At 37.2% G+C, this 17,528-nt stretch overlaps 2 protein-coding genes across 5 annotated transcripts in view; one reads left to right on the forward strand and one right to left on the reverse strand.

Annotated features, from left to right (window-relative positions):
* Window positions 1–15,410, forward strand: part of lpin1a (lipin 1a) — a 28,829-nt gene extending 13,419 nt beyond the window's left edge. For both annotated transcript variants that reach the window (XM_077239821.1, XM_077239822.1), the window contains exons 6-21: window positions 821–919; window positions 1,181–1,310; window positions 1,396–1,681; window positions 1,843–1,936; window positions 2,067–2,248; window positions 2,647–2,740; window positions 2,843–2,912; window positions 4,429–4,521; window positions 4,676–4,737; window positions 6,303–6,441; window positions 6,538–6,686; window positions 6,781–6,867; window positions 6,960–7,112; window positions 7,198–7,312; window positions 7,397–7,500; window positions 13,335–15,410. In XM_077239821.1, coding sequence (XP_077095936.1) covers window positions 821–919; window positions 1,181–1,310; window positions 1,396–1,681; window positions 1,843–1,936; window positions 2,067–2,248; window positions 2,647–2,740; window positions 2,843–2,912; window positions 4,429–4,521; window positions 4,676–4,737; window positions 6,303–6,441; window positions 6,538–6,686; window positions 6,781–6,867; window positions 6,960–7,112; window positions 7,198–7,312; window positions 7,397–7,500; window positions 13,335–13,494 — 2,017 coding nt within the window. In that variant the 3' untranslated portion in view covers window positions 13,495–15,410. The remainder of the gene's footprint in view (window positions 1–820; window positions 920–1,180; window positions 1,311–1,395; window positions 1,682–1,842; window positions 1,937–2,066; window positions 2,249–2,646; window positions 2,741–2,842; window positions 2,913–4,428; window positions 4,522–4,675; window positions 4,738–6,302; window positions 6,442–6,537; window positions 6,687–6,780; window positions 6,868–6,959; window positions 7,113–7,197; window positions 7,313–7,396; window positions 7,501–13,334) is intronic.
* On the reverse strand, window positions 100–17,384 carry pfn4 (profilin family member 4). 3 transcript variants are annotated; one of them, XM_077239823.1, is made up of 5 exons: window positions 17,164–17,384; window positions 16,913–17,047; window positions 15,636–15,741; window positions 15,497–15,550; window positions 100–130 (listed from the first exon to the last, which is right to left on the reverse strand). In XM_077239823.1, the coding sequence occupies exons 1-4, from the start codon at window positions 17,275–17,277 to the stop codon at window positions 15,522–15,524; spliced, it is 384 nt and encodes a 127-aa protein (XP_077095938.1). In that variant the 5' UTR covers window positions 17,278–17,384; the 3' UTR covers window positions 100–130; window positions 15,497–15,521. The 3 variants fall into 3 exon arrangements, 2 of the variants coding, with proteins under 2 accessions (XP_077095938.1, XP_077095939.1); XR_013206695.1 differs by lacking the exon at window positions 100–130 and adding an exon at window positions 2,111–2,220 and having other exon boundaries at window positions 15,412–15,550; XM_077239824.1 differs by lacking the exon at window positions 100–130 and adding an exon at window positions 2,148–2,220.
* Window positions 17,385–17,528: the final 144 nt, after the last annotated feature.

The following is a 17,528-nucleotide window of genomic DNA, read 5'->3' on the forward strand; positions in this document are numbered from 1 at the left end:
CTTGCAAAGTAGTAAATGTGTTTAATACATTGCAAAAGAGAAAAGCAATGTACCACAACTAGTATACATCATCAAAAGAGCCTTTCAACTGGAGACCCCTGTCAGTCAGTCTGTAATCCATTCTTGATCTCTTTGGGAAAAATGAATTAAGGTATTTTAGAAAGAAGAACATTCATTTCAAAATATTATCCTTATATTGTAATCATTACGATCACAAGCTGTAATCATAGCCTAACATATCCACTGTGTCTGCTTAACTGAATACATATATTATCTTATAGCTGTATATTACTGCCATATGGGCATTACTTTGACACACTCTCTGACTGATAACAGAATACTTGCTGATTGTAACATTAAAATAAATCCAAACTTGTATTTTTGCAATCAATTGAATAAAATAATCAATAAGAACACTGGAGTCCCAGTAATTCAGCGAAAAGACAATAAGAGATGGCAGACAAAAAAACAAAAAAATTTGAAATCCAAAAACGTGTATGTCCGCAGAATATTTTATTACACATAAAATTCAGTCCAATGGAATTATTTCTCACCACATTAAAGCAAACCCCAGCATATGCTGTATTGCTGAGTGTATCTGAGACTGAAGTGAAGGCTCTGTTAATATGTATGTCGATAATCATCAGCAAACTGTCCCCCAGCTGCAGTACGATGATTAAACAATGCACAAACATGCTAATACATTTAGCTGTTTTCATTCTACTTATATAGTATTGTGCTTATTTATATATATTTTTTCTATATATGAGATTCAAAATAATGCACATTTTAATCTAAAGCTTTGTTTTCTGATCCACAGTACAGGGTTAGAGAAGACATGCTCTTTACCCATTCCCACCCTTGCAGGATTGTCCATTTCCTGCCCTCAACAAACAGCCATGTTCCACTCCACACACAGGTAACCGCTGCATTCACCATGTAATGTAAATAAACTTGCACCAAAGCCATAAGGTTTCACTTAAGCTTTAAAAAGTCTAACATTTCTGTAGTGTATTGCCCAATTTTAAGATTTTTGCTTTGTTTGTGAAGCATGAAATTCAATTTTGCAGAGGAATGAAAAGGCATCGTTACTAGTTTATTTCACAAACGCTGTATTGATATACACCTACAATTAATCCAAATATTGCTAAATGTCTCCATCTCTCATTCCTCCCTACAGCAGTCCAAATAACTCCCTGCCATCTACACCAAAGAGTGATTCAGAGTTGCTGGACAGTCAGAGGGGTAAAGGGAAACTGGACAACCCTGAGATGCTGTGGAAATGGGGAGAGCTACCTCATGCTGCCAAGGTACAGTAATCATCAGCCATACCACATGACCACAACAAATTAACAAATGTGAATCAGTTAACTGTACATCTTTCTTTTCACACAGCCTTCATTCCTGCAGGCCCTGTCAGAGCCCATGGTGGTGACCTCAAGATCAATCCCACCGTCTGAAAGCACGCACTTCAGAGCCATCACTGGGGATGGAACGGTGGAGTCTCAGGGCACTGATGTGTATGTGCCTGATCTCAGGGCTGGAGAGGCAACATCTGCCCCTGCTGTAGATGTGGAGCCCATCAGTGATGCCGCCCATCTTATCACAGACCTAGAGGAGGGGTGTCACAGTCCTGGGGCTCATGCCATTAGCAAGATGGACTCTCCATCCAAGAGAAAAGGTATCTGTGCGTGTATATATATATATATATAAATAATTTAATTTATCTGTCATATGAAATTAAATATGAGCTCTGAAAATAAATGTCACAATGGTACAAAGAAAAACACTTTTTGGCTATTTAAAACATATAATATAATGTCAAAATACATAAATTCCCAGACAAAAGGAGCCGGCACTTGGGATCAGATGGAATATACCTGGATGACATCACAGAGTTGGAGCCTGAGGTGGCTGCCCTGTACTTTCCAAAGAGGTCATTATTTTTAAACAAACAGTTATCAAATATCAAGAGTGTACATAGAGCCTTATAGCTATTCACTTGTTCATTTATGATTCAAGTTTAGTATAATCTTTTTTAATCAAATTTATTTTTTGTTGTTCAGTGATGGAACAACTTCTGTGAGGGGCGGGGCAGATCTGAGAAGTGCAAATCAGTCCCCTCAGTCAGTGGGCAGCAGTGGAATGGACAGTGGGGTTGACAGCTTTTCTGACCAGTTAGGAGACTTGCCTCATATCGCCATCTCTCTATGTGGAGGACTGTCAGAAAACAGAGAGATCACTAGAGGTAAAAGGTGGAGTTGTGATGAACAGTACAGTACCATTCAAAAGCTTGGGTCAGTAAGATTCTTTTCACATTTTTGAAAGAAGTTCCTTAAGCTCACAAAATGCAGTAAAAACATTCATTTAAATTGTTTAATATTTTAATATATTTTAAAATGTAATTTAATGTCAAATGTTTATACTTTCACGTTTGATCAATTCAATGCATCATTGCTGAATAAAAGTATTAATTACTTAAAAAAAACCTTTCTGACCCCAAATTTTTCAAGAGTAGTGTAAAATAATGTATTTTCAGTTGCTGTTCTGTAATTCCATAGACTCTGTATTATATCCTGTTTTCTTCTAGATTTTAATAGCTGTGTAAGTAATTAAGCAATTAAAGTCACAATCTTTCATTTACAGAGGAATTTGAGGAACGAGCAATATCTTATCAGGAGTTTGCCGATAATCCATCTATCATTGATGATCCCAACCTGGTTGTAAAGATTGGAACTAAGTATGTCATTTGTGACATAAAAAACATATACTGTAGCATGATGTCATTTACTAAAATATTGTCAAATTTAATATTATTTCACGTTTTGTTCTCCTCACAAAGGTATTATAACTGGACCACAGCCGCTCCTATCGTACTGGCCGTGCAGGTTTTTCAGAAACCCTTGCCAAAGGTAAGGACAGCATAAACAGCACAGATATGTACAGAAAGGCCTTAGTTATTCAACCAACTCTGACAATGTAACCTCACAGTAATTTAAATAAAGCTTATCATTTAAGCTTGTTAATACCGAACTCAAACATTGGTTTATTGGTGATGTATATACACTCTATTTATACACTTAACTTTAGTTCTATCCGTAAAACATACTTGGTATCACTCAATTCGGTTCAATTCAATTTATAAAGCACGTTTAAAATAAACCTTAGTTGGCCAGAGTGCTGTACATAAAGTTGAAAAATAAAATAAAAGCAAGAAACACATACAAATGACAATGAATTAAAAGCAAAATAACAAAATATGTGATTTTAACATGGATTTAAAAAAAAGAAAAAGAAAAGCAGAACTGCTTCTACATCAGCCAAACAAAAGATGACTATTTGGGATCTGAGTGATCTGGAAGGCTTGTAAGCACAATCAGATCGGAAAAACATTTAGGAGCTAAATTGTTGAGAGCTTTATTGACAAATAACAGAATCTTATAGTCAATCTGATATCAGACTGGCAGCCAAGCAAAAGTTAATAAAAAGTTTTCAACCAGTCTCCATCACCAATACATAAAATGGCATCTGTTAAAAAAGACAGTTACCATAATAGGGGAGCCATTAGGAACTTCTTAAAAAGCACAATTTTGTTTTAATAAAAGATAATATAATACATTTTATTATATACAATATAAATTATTTAAATTAAAAGAGACATAGAATATAATATAAATTATATATAGTGTATCATTTATAATAATTCTGAATAAATGTAATTACATTACAAATATTTAAAACCAATTACTCTAATTTACCTAATAGTTTAAATAATTCTTTATGTATTGGATTCATGTACATATAGGTTCATTACAACAAATGAAATGTTTACTTGGAAACATTTTTGCCCTGCATATACAAATAATTGTAATAAATAATAATAAGACTACTGCAGCCCACTTGATGTCTAACGTTTTAATATTTATAAATTTTTGGACAGTTTTAGCAGTTTTTTTGAAAAGTTTGCACTAACTCAGTACAGACCCAATAATTGGATTGCTTAAATAGGTAAATAATGAAATACATCACAGTGGTAGAAAGATACTGTTTTGTTTCTGTATTGTTTGTCTCCTCTCGGCGAGTGTTTCATGGCTTTTTAAAGTCCTTGTGTATACTGCACCCCAGCTCTCATAGCACTCCAGGGCATTTAAATTTTGTCTCTTCCCTCCTCCTTGTTTTTCTTCTTCATTTTAATTGATCTCCCCTCATACCATCCCATTGTGCACCATTGCGCTAAGTATTCTTGTCTGAGTTACGTCTACTCTGCTCTTGGTTTCTTCACATACTGTTTTCCTAGCGTGTTCGGCTCTAGTCCTGTACGTCTTTGTGAATTTGTGTTTATTTATTAGCTGCATGTGTTCAGTCACATTCATCATGTCATTTAGTTTTTGAGTTTTGAGTATCAGGGGCTCTGTGCGTTTGCTCCAGGCCACAGTAGAGAACATCATGAAGGAGAAGATGCCCAAGAAAGGAGGACGCTGGTGGTTCTCATGGCGGGGCAGAAACGACAGCTCCAAATCGGTATGTTTGCAATATTGCATTTGGGAAATAATTGGGAATTGAATTAAAGGTAAAGTGTTACCAGATTTATCCAAAGACATTTAGACTTCTCGCAGGTTTGCAAATGTTATGTATGTAATAAAAGCATGCAAATCTGTGAATCTTTCTGCAACAGGAATCAGCATCAGACCAGATTGAAGGTGGAGAGGAGTCTATAAGAACAGGAACTGTGAGCAGGTAAATTTAGAAAACCAGAACATTGTTCTTGCTAATCGATTAAAGGGTCATATGTTGCACTTTTTGAGCACTTTCAGCTGAAGTACAGTTGTATAATGTTAAGACCTGTTCACACCAACTGAAATGTTCAGCATGAAAATTCTTTTAGTTTTCAAATGCGATATGTCTGTTCAGACCAACGAAAAAGAAAAAAAACGGCAGATGGGGTGCAGTGGATTTCTCTGCTCTTCATTATTATTATTGGAATGAACAAGCCTTTAATCAAGGCCTGGCATCGAAAAAGTTAGGATTAGTTTAACATTTTACACCGAGTCTCAGGCCTTTAGAACTAAACAGACTGAAAGAGAATTACAGTTTTGGGTACAGTACCTTTAAGATTTCTATACACAGTAACTACAAAGTCAGTGCTCAGAATATATATCATATAGGGATGGGCATTCGATTAAATTTTCTTAGTCGATCGTCGGGAGAATTAACGATCGACTATCGATTAATCATTAATATTTTTATATTCAAATTCATTATTTATTTAACTTTTTATAAATTAAAAAATGCAATGAAAATACAAACATACAGTGTGTTTTTCCTCGATTAGATCTTTATTACAAGATGATCAACTTGTGGCAGTAAAACTGGACGTTCGGTTAGGCTATACTTGAAGATATATGCGCGGCGGTGCTCGAAAGCAACGGAACCTGCAGCTGCGAGTTGGCGTTCTTAAACAGAGACCCTCGTTTGTTTCAAAATAATAAATAATAAAAAAAAATCATGTTAAACAATAACTTAACCAAAAACATAATAATACTTAGATCTGACAGGTTTTGTCAAAATGTAACTCAAAACTATCCGAGAACGGAGTCGAGAAAGAGGGTGAGAGATTAGCCTACCTACAGTAACAATCAATTAGGCTAGGCTACTTAACAAAGCCTCATAAAAAATAACTAGTAACTCACATACAACTTCTACACCAGTCTACTGGTTTTTGTTGAGAAAGATCATTGCATTGCATCATTGATGACATGATCTGGGGTCAGACGCGACCGCAACCTGACCGTCAAGCCTCGTTTACACTTTCGCCTGGCTCTGCAGCGCGAGTCTCCACAGACTGCTCGCGCACCTCCCCAAACAGACAAGGCGTTTATACTCGACGCGCTCGTCTGTGAAACACCGAATACCGCAATGACGTCATTTTTGCCGCGCTCACCTTCGCGCTCGTGCGGACGCCTCGAGTGTAAACAAGGCTTCAGTCCAGCCGCTGAAAACACCCGCTCTGAGGGGACTGACGTTGCCGGATGCACAGGTACCTCCGCGCTAACTTGACCAGCCCGGGGAACACGTTCACTTTCCACTCACACTACGCAACGCAGCAGCATTAGTTTAATGATAATCGATAACAAATTAACCTGATCGACGAAATTCTTAATGATCAATAATCGATCGTCGATTAATCATGCCCATCCCTAACATATCAATCAAAATTCAATCATAAATGCATTTTATAGTATAACTGTATACCTGTAGTATATAGTTTTAACTGTGAACTGGCTGGTGGTATTTTTTACTAGATTAAAGGATGAATCATCATCCAGTGAAGATGACAGTGGAAGTGCTAAACAGAATACTGCGTGCAATCAGCCTGAAGTTATCCACAGCTCTGGAGGCCACTGCTACAGGAAGACTCTTCGTTTGTCCCCAGAACAGCTCGTAAGCATCTCCATTTTCAATGAAGCCAGTAAAGTCAATCAGAGACTACAGTATGTTATGAAAACTCATGCTACAAGAATGTTCTTCTTTTCTCAGGCCAGTCTGCACTTAAAAGATGGCCCCAATGATGTGGTCTTCAGCGTGACTACTCAGTACCAGGGCACCTGCCGCTGTGAGGGTACCATTTATCTGTGGAACTGGGATGACAAGATAGTGATTTCAGATATTGATGGCACCATCACAAGGTGAGACACCTCAAGTGAACTTCCTGGGGCAATATAATAGGCTCGACGGATGCAAAAAATTAAGCATGCAATCTAAATTTAAAGTCTCTTTTAGGTCTGATACCCTGGGACACATATTACCAACTCTGGGTAAAGACTGGACCCATCAGGGTATTGCCCGGCTCTACCACAGAGTCAGCCAGTGAGTCGCACACCACATACAGAGTATCAATCAAATGTGAGCAAAAAGATTTTGTCCAATGTCTAATATATCTAAAACTCATTGTCAAACAGGAACGGCTACAAATTTATGTACTGTTCAGCTCGGGCTATTGGCATGGCTGACATGACCCGGGGTTACCTGCACTGGGTTAATGAAAGAGGCACTATGCTACCCATGGGACCTGTGCTGCTTAGTCCTAGTAGTCTGTTCTCTGCATTTCACCGGTTAGTACACACACAAAACATATATAGGCTTTAAAAAATAATGATAATGCCACATAGTAACTAATGTCTTTTCTTTCAATCTCAGGGAGGTCATTGAGAAGAAGCCAGAAAAGTTTAAAATCGAATGTCTGACCGATATAAAAAATCTGTTCCATCCAAACACAGAACCCTTCTATGCTGCTTTTGGAAACAGGGCAACAGTAAGTACAAGTAGCAATGTTTGCTAACATTACCTTCATTTGCTATACAGTATGCAAATCCCTAAGGAGCGTTCTTCTCTATAGGATGTTTATTCATATAAAGAGGTAGGAGTGCCTTTGAACAGAATATTCACTGTGAATCCTAAGGGAGAGCTCATCCAAGAACATGCAAAGACCAACATATCATCGTAAGTAATCTAATGAAAACATTTCTTTTCTCATTTTTAAAGACAAATTACCTATTTTGCATTAAAGCTAACCCTGTTTTGGGATGATTTTATTGATTGATTTATTTTGCATTGGGACATTTTTATGACAATTAAAGGGTTAGTTCACCTAAAAATGAAAATTGTGTAATTATTTACTCACCATAATGTTGTTCCATACCCGTAAAACTTTTATTCATGTTCGAAACACAAATAAAGATATTTGAATGAAATCTGAGATATTTCTGTCCCTCCATTGACACTCGATGCAACTACCGCTTCAAAAAGTTTATTAAGAGATCATAAAACTAATCCATCTGAATTGAGTGGTTTAGTCCAAAAGAGACACGATAGCTTTATATGATGAACAGATTTAATTTAGGATTTTATTCATATATAAACATTCATCAATGCACATATCACTTGTGGTAAACAGAAGTTCAAGCATGCTTACTTGACCTGCGAGAACCAATGAGGTTCATTCTCGTGTGTTAGTTTAGTTTTACCTTTATTGTCATTGCATGGTATACAACGAAATTTCACATCTCTCATAGAAAACCAACTGTATTCATCCATATTACCCACACACATAAAAACAATAAGTTAAAAAAATGTTGTGCATGTTATTGCAACAATATGGCATACACGTCCGTTCAAAATTATTGAAGCAGGTGTGGGGGTGTGGGAGGATAGAGGCAGGGGAGAGGGAATTCAGTTCAAAAGTGGCTGTTGGGTAAAAGCTGTTTCGGAAATGGAAGTGCAAGTCTTTAGCGCTCTGTAGTGTTTTCCAGATGGCAGTAGTGCAAACAGATCATGAAAGAGATGAGTACTGTCCTTAATCATGAAAGAGATGAGTACTGTCCTTAATGATAGTAGAAGCTCTGCTGCAACAGCGAAGCCTGTATATGTCCTCAAGGGGGGGCAGTGGAAGTCCGATGATCTTTTGTGAGGTTTTTATGACCCTCTGCAGTGCAGCTCTTTCAGCCGTTGAACAGTTCCCATACCAGACTGCAATGCAATATGTTAATATGATTTCTACCGTGCAATGGTAGAAAGACTTCAGCAGTCTGGCAGAGAGATGAGCCTTCCTCAAAGTTATGAGGAAGTAAAGTCTCTGTTGGGCTTTTTTTAACCAGGGCAGCAGTGGTAACGGTCCACTTGAGGTCCTCACTGACTTGGAGGCCCAGGAATTTAAAGCTTAGCACTCTCTCTACCTCCTCATCCCGTATTTCCAGTGGCTGAAGCTCCTGCCGGTGTCACCTGAAGTCTATTATTAGCTCCTTCGTCTCCTTGATGTTAAGAGACAAGTTGTTATTTGCACACCACTCAACCAATCTACATACCTCATCTCTGTAGGCAGCCTCACTGCCATTTGAGATAAGCCCCACCACTGTTGTATCGTGGGAAATTTTTATTATTGTGTTAGTGGGGTGACTGGTGTACAGTCATTTGTGTAGAGTAAAGGAGGGGGCTCAGCACACATCCTTGTGGTACTCCAGGTCAGGGTTGAGGAAATATGCATGTCTAGTCTCACAGTCTGTGAGCGTTTTCTTAGTTCCCGTAAGTGACCTCCCTTGTCCTGTTTATTGACTGCTACGCTGATCTAACCACTGACTGACAGCAACACCACACTTGAGAATGATCACGACACCGGTCATCATCCAATCACAGCCCACCCTCATGTGCATCAGACTATACGAATAACAAACTCCAAATTGAGAATTAATCATTCTTTTGGGACAAATCATTGTTTGATTTGCGAACAGAAAAAAAAGCTTTTGTAACATTATAAATGTCTTTACTGTCACTTTTGATTAATTTAATGCGTCCTTATTGAATAAAAGTAGGCTATTACTTTCCTTAATTGTCCTGTATTTTTTCTTTTCTGAAGTTGGCAACCCTATTGATGGGGGTCTAAAGTGGGAGGAAGTGCAGATTTAATGTGTCCCAGAATGAGTCTTTCGAAGCATTTGGATATGATAGGGGTAAGTGCTATTGGTCTATAGTTATTCAGGGAAGTGAGGGACTGCTGTGGCACCGGGATGATGGTAGCGGTTTTCAGGCAGTCTGGTACGACAATATATGCAAGTGAGAGATTAAAAATGTCTGTGAAAACCTATGCAAGCTGATGGCCACAATCCCGGAGGACCCTGCCTGGGATCCCATCCGGTCCAGCAGCCTTCTTGGCATTCACAGTTTTTAAAACTCGCTTGACCTCATGTTTGGAGGGTAAGCGTGCTGTTTGTGAATGCAGCTGTGGTGAAAGCTGCATTGTCCGGTCCTCTCTCAAATCGGGCAAAGAAGCAATTTAATACCTCAGCCAACATGGTGCTGCAAGCGGTCAGTGGTTCTCTGCTGCCCCTGAAGTTGGTTATATGATGCACACCCTGCCACGTGTGTCGTGTCCCTAGAAGTAAAGTGCTCCTCGATCTTCTCCTTGTATCAGCTTTGGCTGATTTTATCCCTCTCTTGAGGTTGTTTCTGGAAGCACTGTACAGTTCTTTATTATTAGAACTAAAAGCTGCATCACGGTCTTTCAGAAGAAGTTGGAACTCCTTAGTCATCCATGGCTTCCTGTTTGGGTAGGCTCAGATGCATTTGTTGATGGTTACACTTTCCACACAGCATCTGATATAAAAAAGCACAGTAGATGTACATTTGTCTAGGTCCTGAGTTGAAAACAGACTCCAGTCAGTGCTTTGAAAGCAGTCCTGCAGCTGAGAGGATGCTTCCTCCGGCCAGGTTTTAACCGTTTTGATAATAGTTTGCTGTCTCTTAATGATGGAGCAGTATGCTGGAATTATAAAAAGTGACAGGTGATCAGTAGGGCTGCAACTAACGATTATTTTGATAATCGATTAATCGGACGATTATTTTTTCGATTAATCGATTAATCGGATAGAAATTAAATTAGATTTTTTTTTATTATAACTAAATAAAACCGTAAATCAGGGTATTTATGTGTAAAAGTGTACTTTAAAAAGTGCAAAAGCCACACATTGAGTTTTACTAATATCAATATTTGCATTGTTTTTAATGATAATTGCTGATGGCAAGTTGACAAACATGATTATTGTTAAAAAAATGATATCCAACATATTATGTTTTAACACAATTTTTGTTAAAACAAATTTACACAGACATGTTGTTCAGATGTGAATATCTGAACTAAAAACAAACTAAAAACATCTAAAATATAGAATTCATTTAATTTTTATTTAAAATTAATTATATATAAGGAATATAAGGATAAAGAATATAATATATATTATATATAATATATAAAAGTATAATATAAGGATAAATTGATTAAATAAATATAGAAAGACTGAAAACAATTGTGTGAACGTAGAGCCGCAGTAGATCGCGTTTGAAAAACAATTAAAACTTAGTAGACAAATGCTATAAAAAGAGAACGGAATGGAGGTAACGTTACCCAGCAAGCTAACAGGCTTGAGTTAAGGACAGGAGAAATTATGCATTAGTGCACAAGCATTCGCTGAAAACCACTGAGTACAGTGACTAAAAAACAATATTTTACTGCTGCTGTTATTAACTGCCTTTATATTTAGTGCTTCGCTTTGTAAAGACCGTTTTAATTTAACCTATTTCTGCGGTAGCGCTATTTTAATCCATAACTTACGTTGCGAGCGAACTGATTGCGCAACCTGATGCTCGAGACAAAATACAGACATCCCAAGATCCCGGAAGTCCCGGGAGTCTCCCGCATATTGATTGCGGCTCCCTGATGCCCGCGAATTAGTTCAAACTCCCGACATCTAGAGCGCGCAAGCAAGAGCGCGCATGCGAGACAGAAGAGACTGCTCCAAACCGTGTAGCGCGCGCGCTCGGCAGAGCGCCTGAGGGAGAGAGACATTGCGTGTGTGTGCGTACCAGTAAACGCTCCCCGTGACGTAAGCAGACCAACTAATCGATAATGACATTCGTTGACAACGATTTTCATAATCGATTATAATCGATTTTATCGATTAGTTGTTGCAGCCCTAGTGATCAGACTGTCCAAGATTAGGAAGGGGTGATGGTCAGAAAGCTTTGGGGATGTTAGAATAGACACAGTCCAGTGTGTTCTACCCTCTGGTGGAGCATTTCACATGTTGTTCAAACCTTGGAAGGACAGTCTTCAAGTTTACATGATTAAAATCACCAGCCACAATAAACACCCCATCAGGATAAGAGTTCTGTTGCTTGTTTATAGCTGTTAACATGTAGCCGAGTGCTGCATAAGCGTTAGCTTCTGGTGGAATATACAAAGCTGTAACAACAACAGACATCTCCCGTGGCAGATAAAAGGGCCTGCATTTAACTGCCAACAACTCCAGGTCTGGAGAACAATGTCTGGCAATAATGGAAGTGTTCGTGCACCAGTTGTTCTTCGTATAGACACATATTAGGTCTCAGTAATGATCATCACGCAACTTCTTTGAATGGTCGACCGTGATGATAAACAAAATCTCAACTTGTCCATTTTCTTGTTTACAGACCTTACGTTAGAGACGAAGAGACTGGGGAATAGTGGTCTGTAAGGGTTCCTTTTTAAGCCGCTCTAGCACACCAGCCCTGCATCCTCGTTTTTTTACGTTCTCTTTGCCCCCTCCGACGTCCGCTGCTGGGTATGATAAATCCACGGATACCCCGGCAATCTAGTGATCTCCACTGGAATTCCATGCATGTGCTGAAAGGTGACCGATACCGTGACTGTTGTTGTGTCATCCCAATATAAATCAATGATTCCAACTCTGAAATACCCAGATTAAACTTCCAAAGTAAAATGAAAAAAACAACAACAAAATACAGTTCCGTTTCATAGAGACCTCAGCCGCCGTGTCTGTGCGCGCCGCCATCTTGTTTCCCCCTCTTGTTACACAGCAAGTTTGAGCTTTTGGAAGAACCAATGAGGTTCATTCTCGTGTTACACAGCACGTTTGAGCTTCTGCAAGAGGTTTGTTTTCGTGCGTCAAGCATGTACAGTTGAGCTTCTGCTTCTGTTTATGTTCACTGATTAACTATTATAAGTGAATAAAAGCCTAAATTCAAACTGTTCATCATTTAAAGAGATCGTGACCCTTCAGAAAATTTGGACTAAACCGCGTGGTTAATATGAATTAGTTTTACAATCTCTTAATTAACTTCTTGAAGCGTTAAAGTGTTAGATGCGTGGACTGTCAATGGAGGGACAAAAATCTCTGATTTCATTAAAAATCTTCATTTGTGTTTCGAAGATGAATGGAAGTCTTACGGGTTTGGACATGCGAGTGAGTCATTTTAGGATGGACTAACCCTTTAAGCTGATTTTCTCTTCCAAATTTAAATCATTTAAATTCATTCAGTCTTACTTAAGTGTTTTTGTCATTTCCATCATCGAAAAATAAAAGAATGGGATGATTATGATCTTTTTTGTTTTTGCATTGACATTATTTGTATGATAATTAAGCTTGTTATCCCTTTCAAATTTTAATTTAAATGCAACCAGACATTTGACTTTGGATTGTTTTTGTAAGTTCCATCTCTGAAAATTTAAAGAAAAATTTGCATTAAAAACTAATCCTGCTTTGGGATGATTTCAGTTTATGTTTTATCATTGTGATATTTTTATGATAATTAAGCTCATATTCAGTTCCAAATTCTCATTGAATGTGAATCTGGATGTTTTAGATTTGTGTGTTTTTGTAATTTCTGTTATTGATGATTCTCTTGGCAATCTAACAATTCAATTCAATTCAAATTTAACAGTAGATAATCTGTAGAGTCAAATAGTTGGGAGTTTGACAGTCCTAATATTCTTGCATGTTTTACAGTTATGGCCGTCTATGTGAGGTCGTAGATCATGTCTTTCCTCTACTGATCAGAGGGAACACCACCGACTTTCCCTGTTCAGACACCTTTAGCCAGTTCACCTTCTGGAGAGAGCAGTTACCAGATGTAGACAAGCAAAACCAACATTCTGAGAGCAGCTAAAGGAACATAAAGCGAACATCACCTACAAACTCAGCTCTAACGCTGCACTGCCATAGGTATTACTCTACGCACAAGCAACTTAGCACTTTGCAGACCGCATGCCGCCCTCTGCCTGTTCCTTTATTATTATTTTACTCTTTTAACAATCATTTAACATTCTGTGTGTTTTAATGTTTTGTTTAACTAACAATAGGCTGAATCTGGTAGCATATCACGCAGCTCATATTAGGGAATTTGTTTATTGATGATGGTACAGATATTTTAAAGTGCCAAACGCATTATTCATAACCAAGTTTTCCATTGGCTTTGTCCAAGGTTATAAAGATGTATGAGGGAATACAATTATTTTAGTACATAGTATAACATGCTTTTGAGCATGTCATAAAACATACTGAGAGAAATTTAAAAGTTTCATAAAAATAAAAAACAATAATAAATAAACTCAGATGTAGGTATAAAGCCAGCTAGTACTGTATATCTCAGGTGTTACAGAATTTTCATAAGGGATTCTTTTGAAACTTAAAGTGACCTTTAAAAAAAAAATCAACTATGTTGGTTTTTGCATTTTCTTTGACAAATAAATTAATTTATGACCTTAAGAACAAAACAACAAATGCAAGTGGTTATTACTTAATTGTGTCATCTTGGATAATTTCTTATCACACATACTTTACGTTTTGCCAAATGTTTATTATTATTTAATAATTTTCCATTCCTTATTATTTGTATGTATATTATCTATAGTATATATCTCTGACCAGCAGAAATTAATCATGCAAAAATGTATTTTGTCATAAATCATACCCGTTTGCATGTTAAAGTAAAACAAAACTACACACAAGCAAACATCAATGCAAAAAACTCTCAGGTCATGAAGTATATCCTACCTGTAATAATACTTCCCTATTAATATCATATTAATCATTTTCATAAAATATAATTATACACCTGAGAAAAAAACAACATTTTAGTCAATTGATTTTTTTTAGCTCATTTCAATAATTAAGAATACGAAATATCCAGATTCATGGTGCATCCTATTATCTTACTATGTTAATTTTACTTTATTTTTTGTAATCATCTTTATATTCTACCAACACCAACACCTCTACCCAATGGTATGTATTGTTTCTGTCTTATTAAAGGATGAAATGGATTGTGTGTAATGAAAGCACTGTATAATATAATATATTATATGTCTCTAGTGAAAGAATAAGGGTTTTGTGTAATATGAAAAAGGACAACAAGCTCCCGCTAATTGTTGCTCCAACTTTTAATTAACATAAGTGAATGGATAATCGGTGGTTTACCAAGGTTATCAAGGAGCACATTAAATAAGCACTGATGTGATGCATGAATGATGAAGGGGCTTTAGGGACTGGTTTAAAATAACTTTATTTTAACGTAAATCATGTGTTATTGTTCTGCAAAGAAAATAAGATTATATGATATAGATGTGTGCAACATGAAAATGCAATGCGATACAGACTTATAATGACAGATGACTGCTACAAACTTCAACACTGTGAATGATCAGGTCATAAATTGTAGATTGTTTCTGCTCTCTCAGCCTGTCTTACAATATTTAAATTCGTTCATTGAGATTACTTATTCTAAACAAAAAATAGCTGAATAATATAAGACTATGGTTCCCATCCCATGTTTCCTGCTCATATGAATGGTAACAGCCATAACATTCATTTAATATTGTTTTTTTTTCTCGCTATGGAGTTTTATATTCTTTCTGTGAAAGATCTTGTTGCCTAAGTTGTGGCAGTTCAGTTTGTGTGTCATTATGTTCAGTGTTGAGATGTAAAACTACTGTTGTCTGTATATTTTAAGATGCCAAATCTCAATATGTAAATTAAAATCCCACTACATGAATAAAAAAAGCTTCTAAGCAGTACTAAAACCTACCTTGGTGTTGTTGTTGCTAACTGATTGAGTACAGTTTATAGTTTCTCGTCAGTACTACTACAATCATACTGAACAGCTTCTTCACCTCTTCAGATCTGATACGATGAGCTTCATTTTTCCTTTGCACTCAGATACTCGGCTAAAATACATGCAGAAACTATGATCAAAAACATTCAACCAAGGCAGAAAAGTTACTTGAACTTTTGGTTGGAATTTTAGCTTACCTAGTTTCTCAACTGCTTCCACACAGATACTTGGATACATGCTCTGTGAGTACGTGGCAACAATCACATACAGTGCAGTTCTCACCAATATCAGGCCATGTCCTTCCTAAACAAAGACAATAAAGAAAAATCAGTGAATGAAAAAGTGATGATGTGGTTATATACAATTCATCTGCACTTACATGTATGGGTCAATAACATCTGCATGTTTTTTTCCCTCTCTGGATTTATTAAAGGTAGGGTAGGTAACTTCAGAGAAGCTAGCAATAGCAAGCTACCTTTGAAAGCATCAGATTCCACCCTTTCTTCAGAGCGCTCCCAAAAGCCATGCCTCCTCTAAAAGACATGAGCGAGCAGTCTAAGGACGTGAACAGTTCCAGGCAGAACGTCACGGGTTGCCATCTCTTAATTTTGCTTACAACATGGCGTGAACACAGTATAAGCTTGTTGAAAACTGAGCTTTTGGAAAAAGCTTTCCCAAGTGGATAAATTTGAAAATGATGTTTTCGCGTTGTAGCGGACTGTGAAAACTGAGACATTTGAAAACAATGACGCATGTTTAGTCATGTGACGCATATTGAACCGATAGATATATGTTTACACCGCTATTATTGTGTCTGTAATGTGCTATTCACTTTTACGCTGTTGTAAAAGATGTTACTTTGTACCCTCTTCATATCACAAATTTACTCACAATTGCTGTCGTGCAGCAAAACATGAGAGCAGTTGCGTTTATTTGCGACCTCAACGCATTAGTGTATTGTGAGATATTTTGCAGAAGAATAACATGAGAATGTGATTGTCTTGTCCCGTCATCATCTCAGTGAGCTTTAATGAGGTTTTAAGCATGTTAAAAGCAGGTTTTCCGACATTTTAGTGTGGATGAGAAACTTTTGGAAAACGCTTGGAAACGCTAATGTGGACAGAGAGCGTTTTGAAATGTAAACACCATTTTCAAATGCATCAGTTTTAATGTAGACGTAGCCTCAGGAGGAGCTGTAATAGGTGGCTGCCGTTTGTGGCATGTACTGTCTTGTCTAGATCTCTGCATAGCAGGCGTTGATGACGTGATGTCTGCGTGAGCAGAGGTATGGAAATACAGGTAGACAGGACATGGTATCCAGACTTTTTAATTTCCAAATTAAAGTTACTTTAATGTTTTTTGAGGGTTGTAAAGTAAAAAATTGTGAAACCAGAGACAGCAACAAACAAAAAATGTGTTATTTTAAATGTACTTGTAGTATATTTTGAGCAGGTTTATAGATAGTGTTACTTACACATTTTGTATATATCGCGTGTTTGTCAGCACGTACGCAGGTGTAGAACTTGTTCCTGAAGTTGAGTCCTCTCTGCCTAGTTACATCCAAGTGTTTGAACGAGTCTATCAACATCTGTGTTTGTTCTGGACAGACCTGTTTGAAGACATTAAACTGATTCAGCTAAATGGCCAATTTGTCCTGAACAAATATTATAGATAAAAATTAAAATAACATGTTTATCTGTGAGGATAGACTTGCAGTAAACTTACTGTAAAATTGGACGCAGCCGTTACGTCGCCTGTTTTAGCCACAAGTATCACTGCACCCTCTACATGTTTCGTGTTAATGAGACCCTCTTCTAATAACTTTGGAAAGGGGTTCATATTCAAATTACTTCAACAGTAGGCTACTCAAAATGTTTTTTAGATTATATCGAAAACTCAGAGGTTAGGTCGCCCTTAACAACCGTCTGACTCATGAATATGAACAGAAGCTCCAAGGTTACCAAGAAACATTCGCGATCCCTAATTAATATTCATAAGTGGGCGTTTGAATATGTATTTTATAAAGTAAAAAATAAACTAAATGCTCTTAAAGTAAATAAAATATTTCATCTGTTTTGAACACAATCACC

Source organism: Siphateles boraxobius, unplaced genomic scaffold, assembly GCF_051911475.1.
Source record: "Siphateles boraxobius isolate OS27281-9 unplaced genomic scaffold, OSU_SipBor_1 22, whole genome shotgun sequence".
In the NCBI taxonomy this organism is placed as follows: domain Eukaryota; kingdom Metazoa; phylum Chordata; class Actinopteri; order Cypriniformes; family Leuciscidae; genus Siphateles; species Siphateles boraxobius.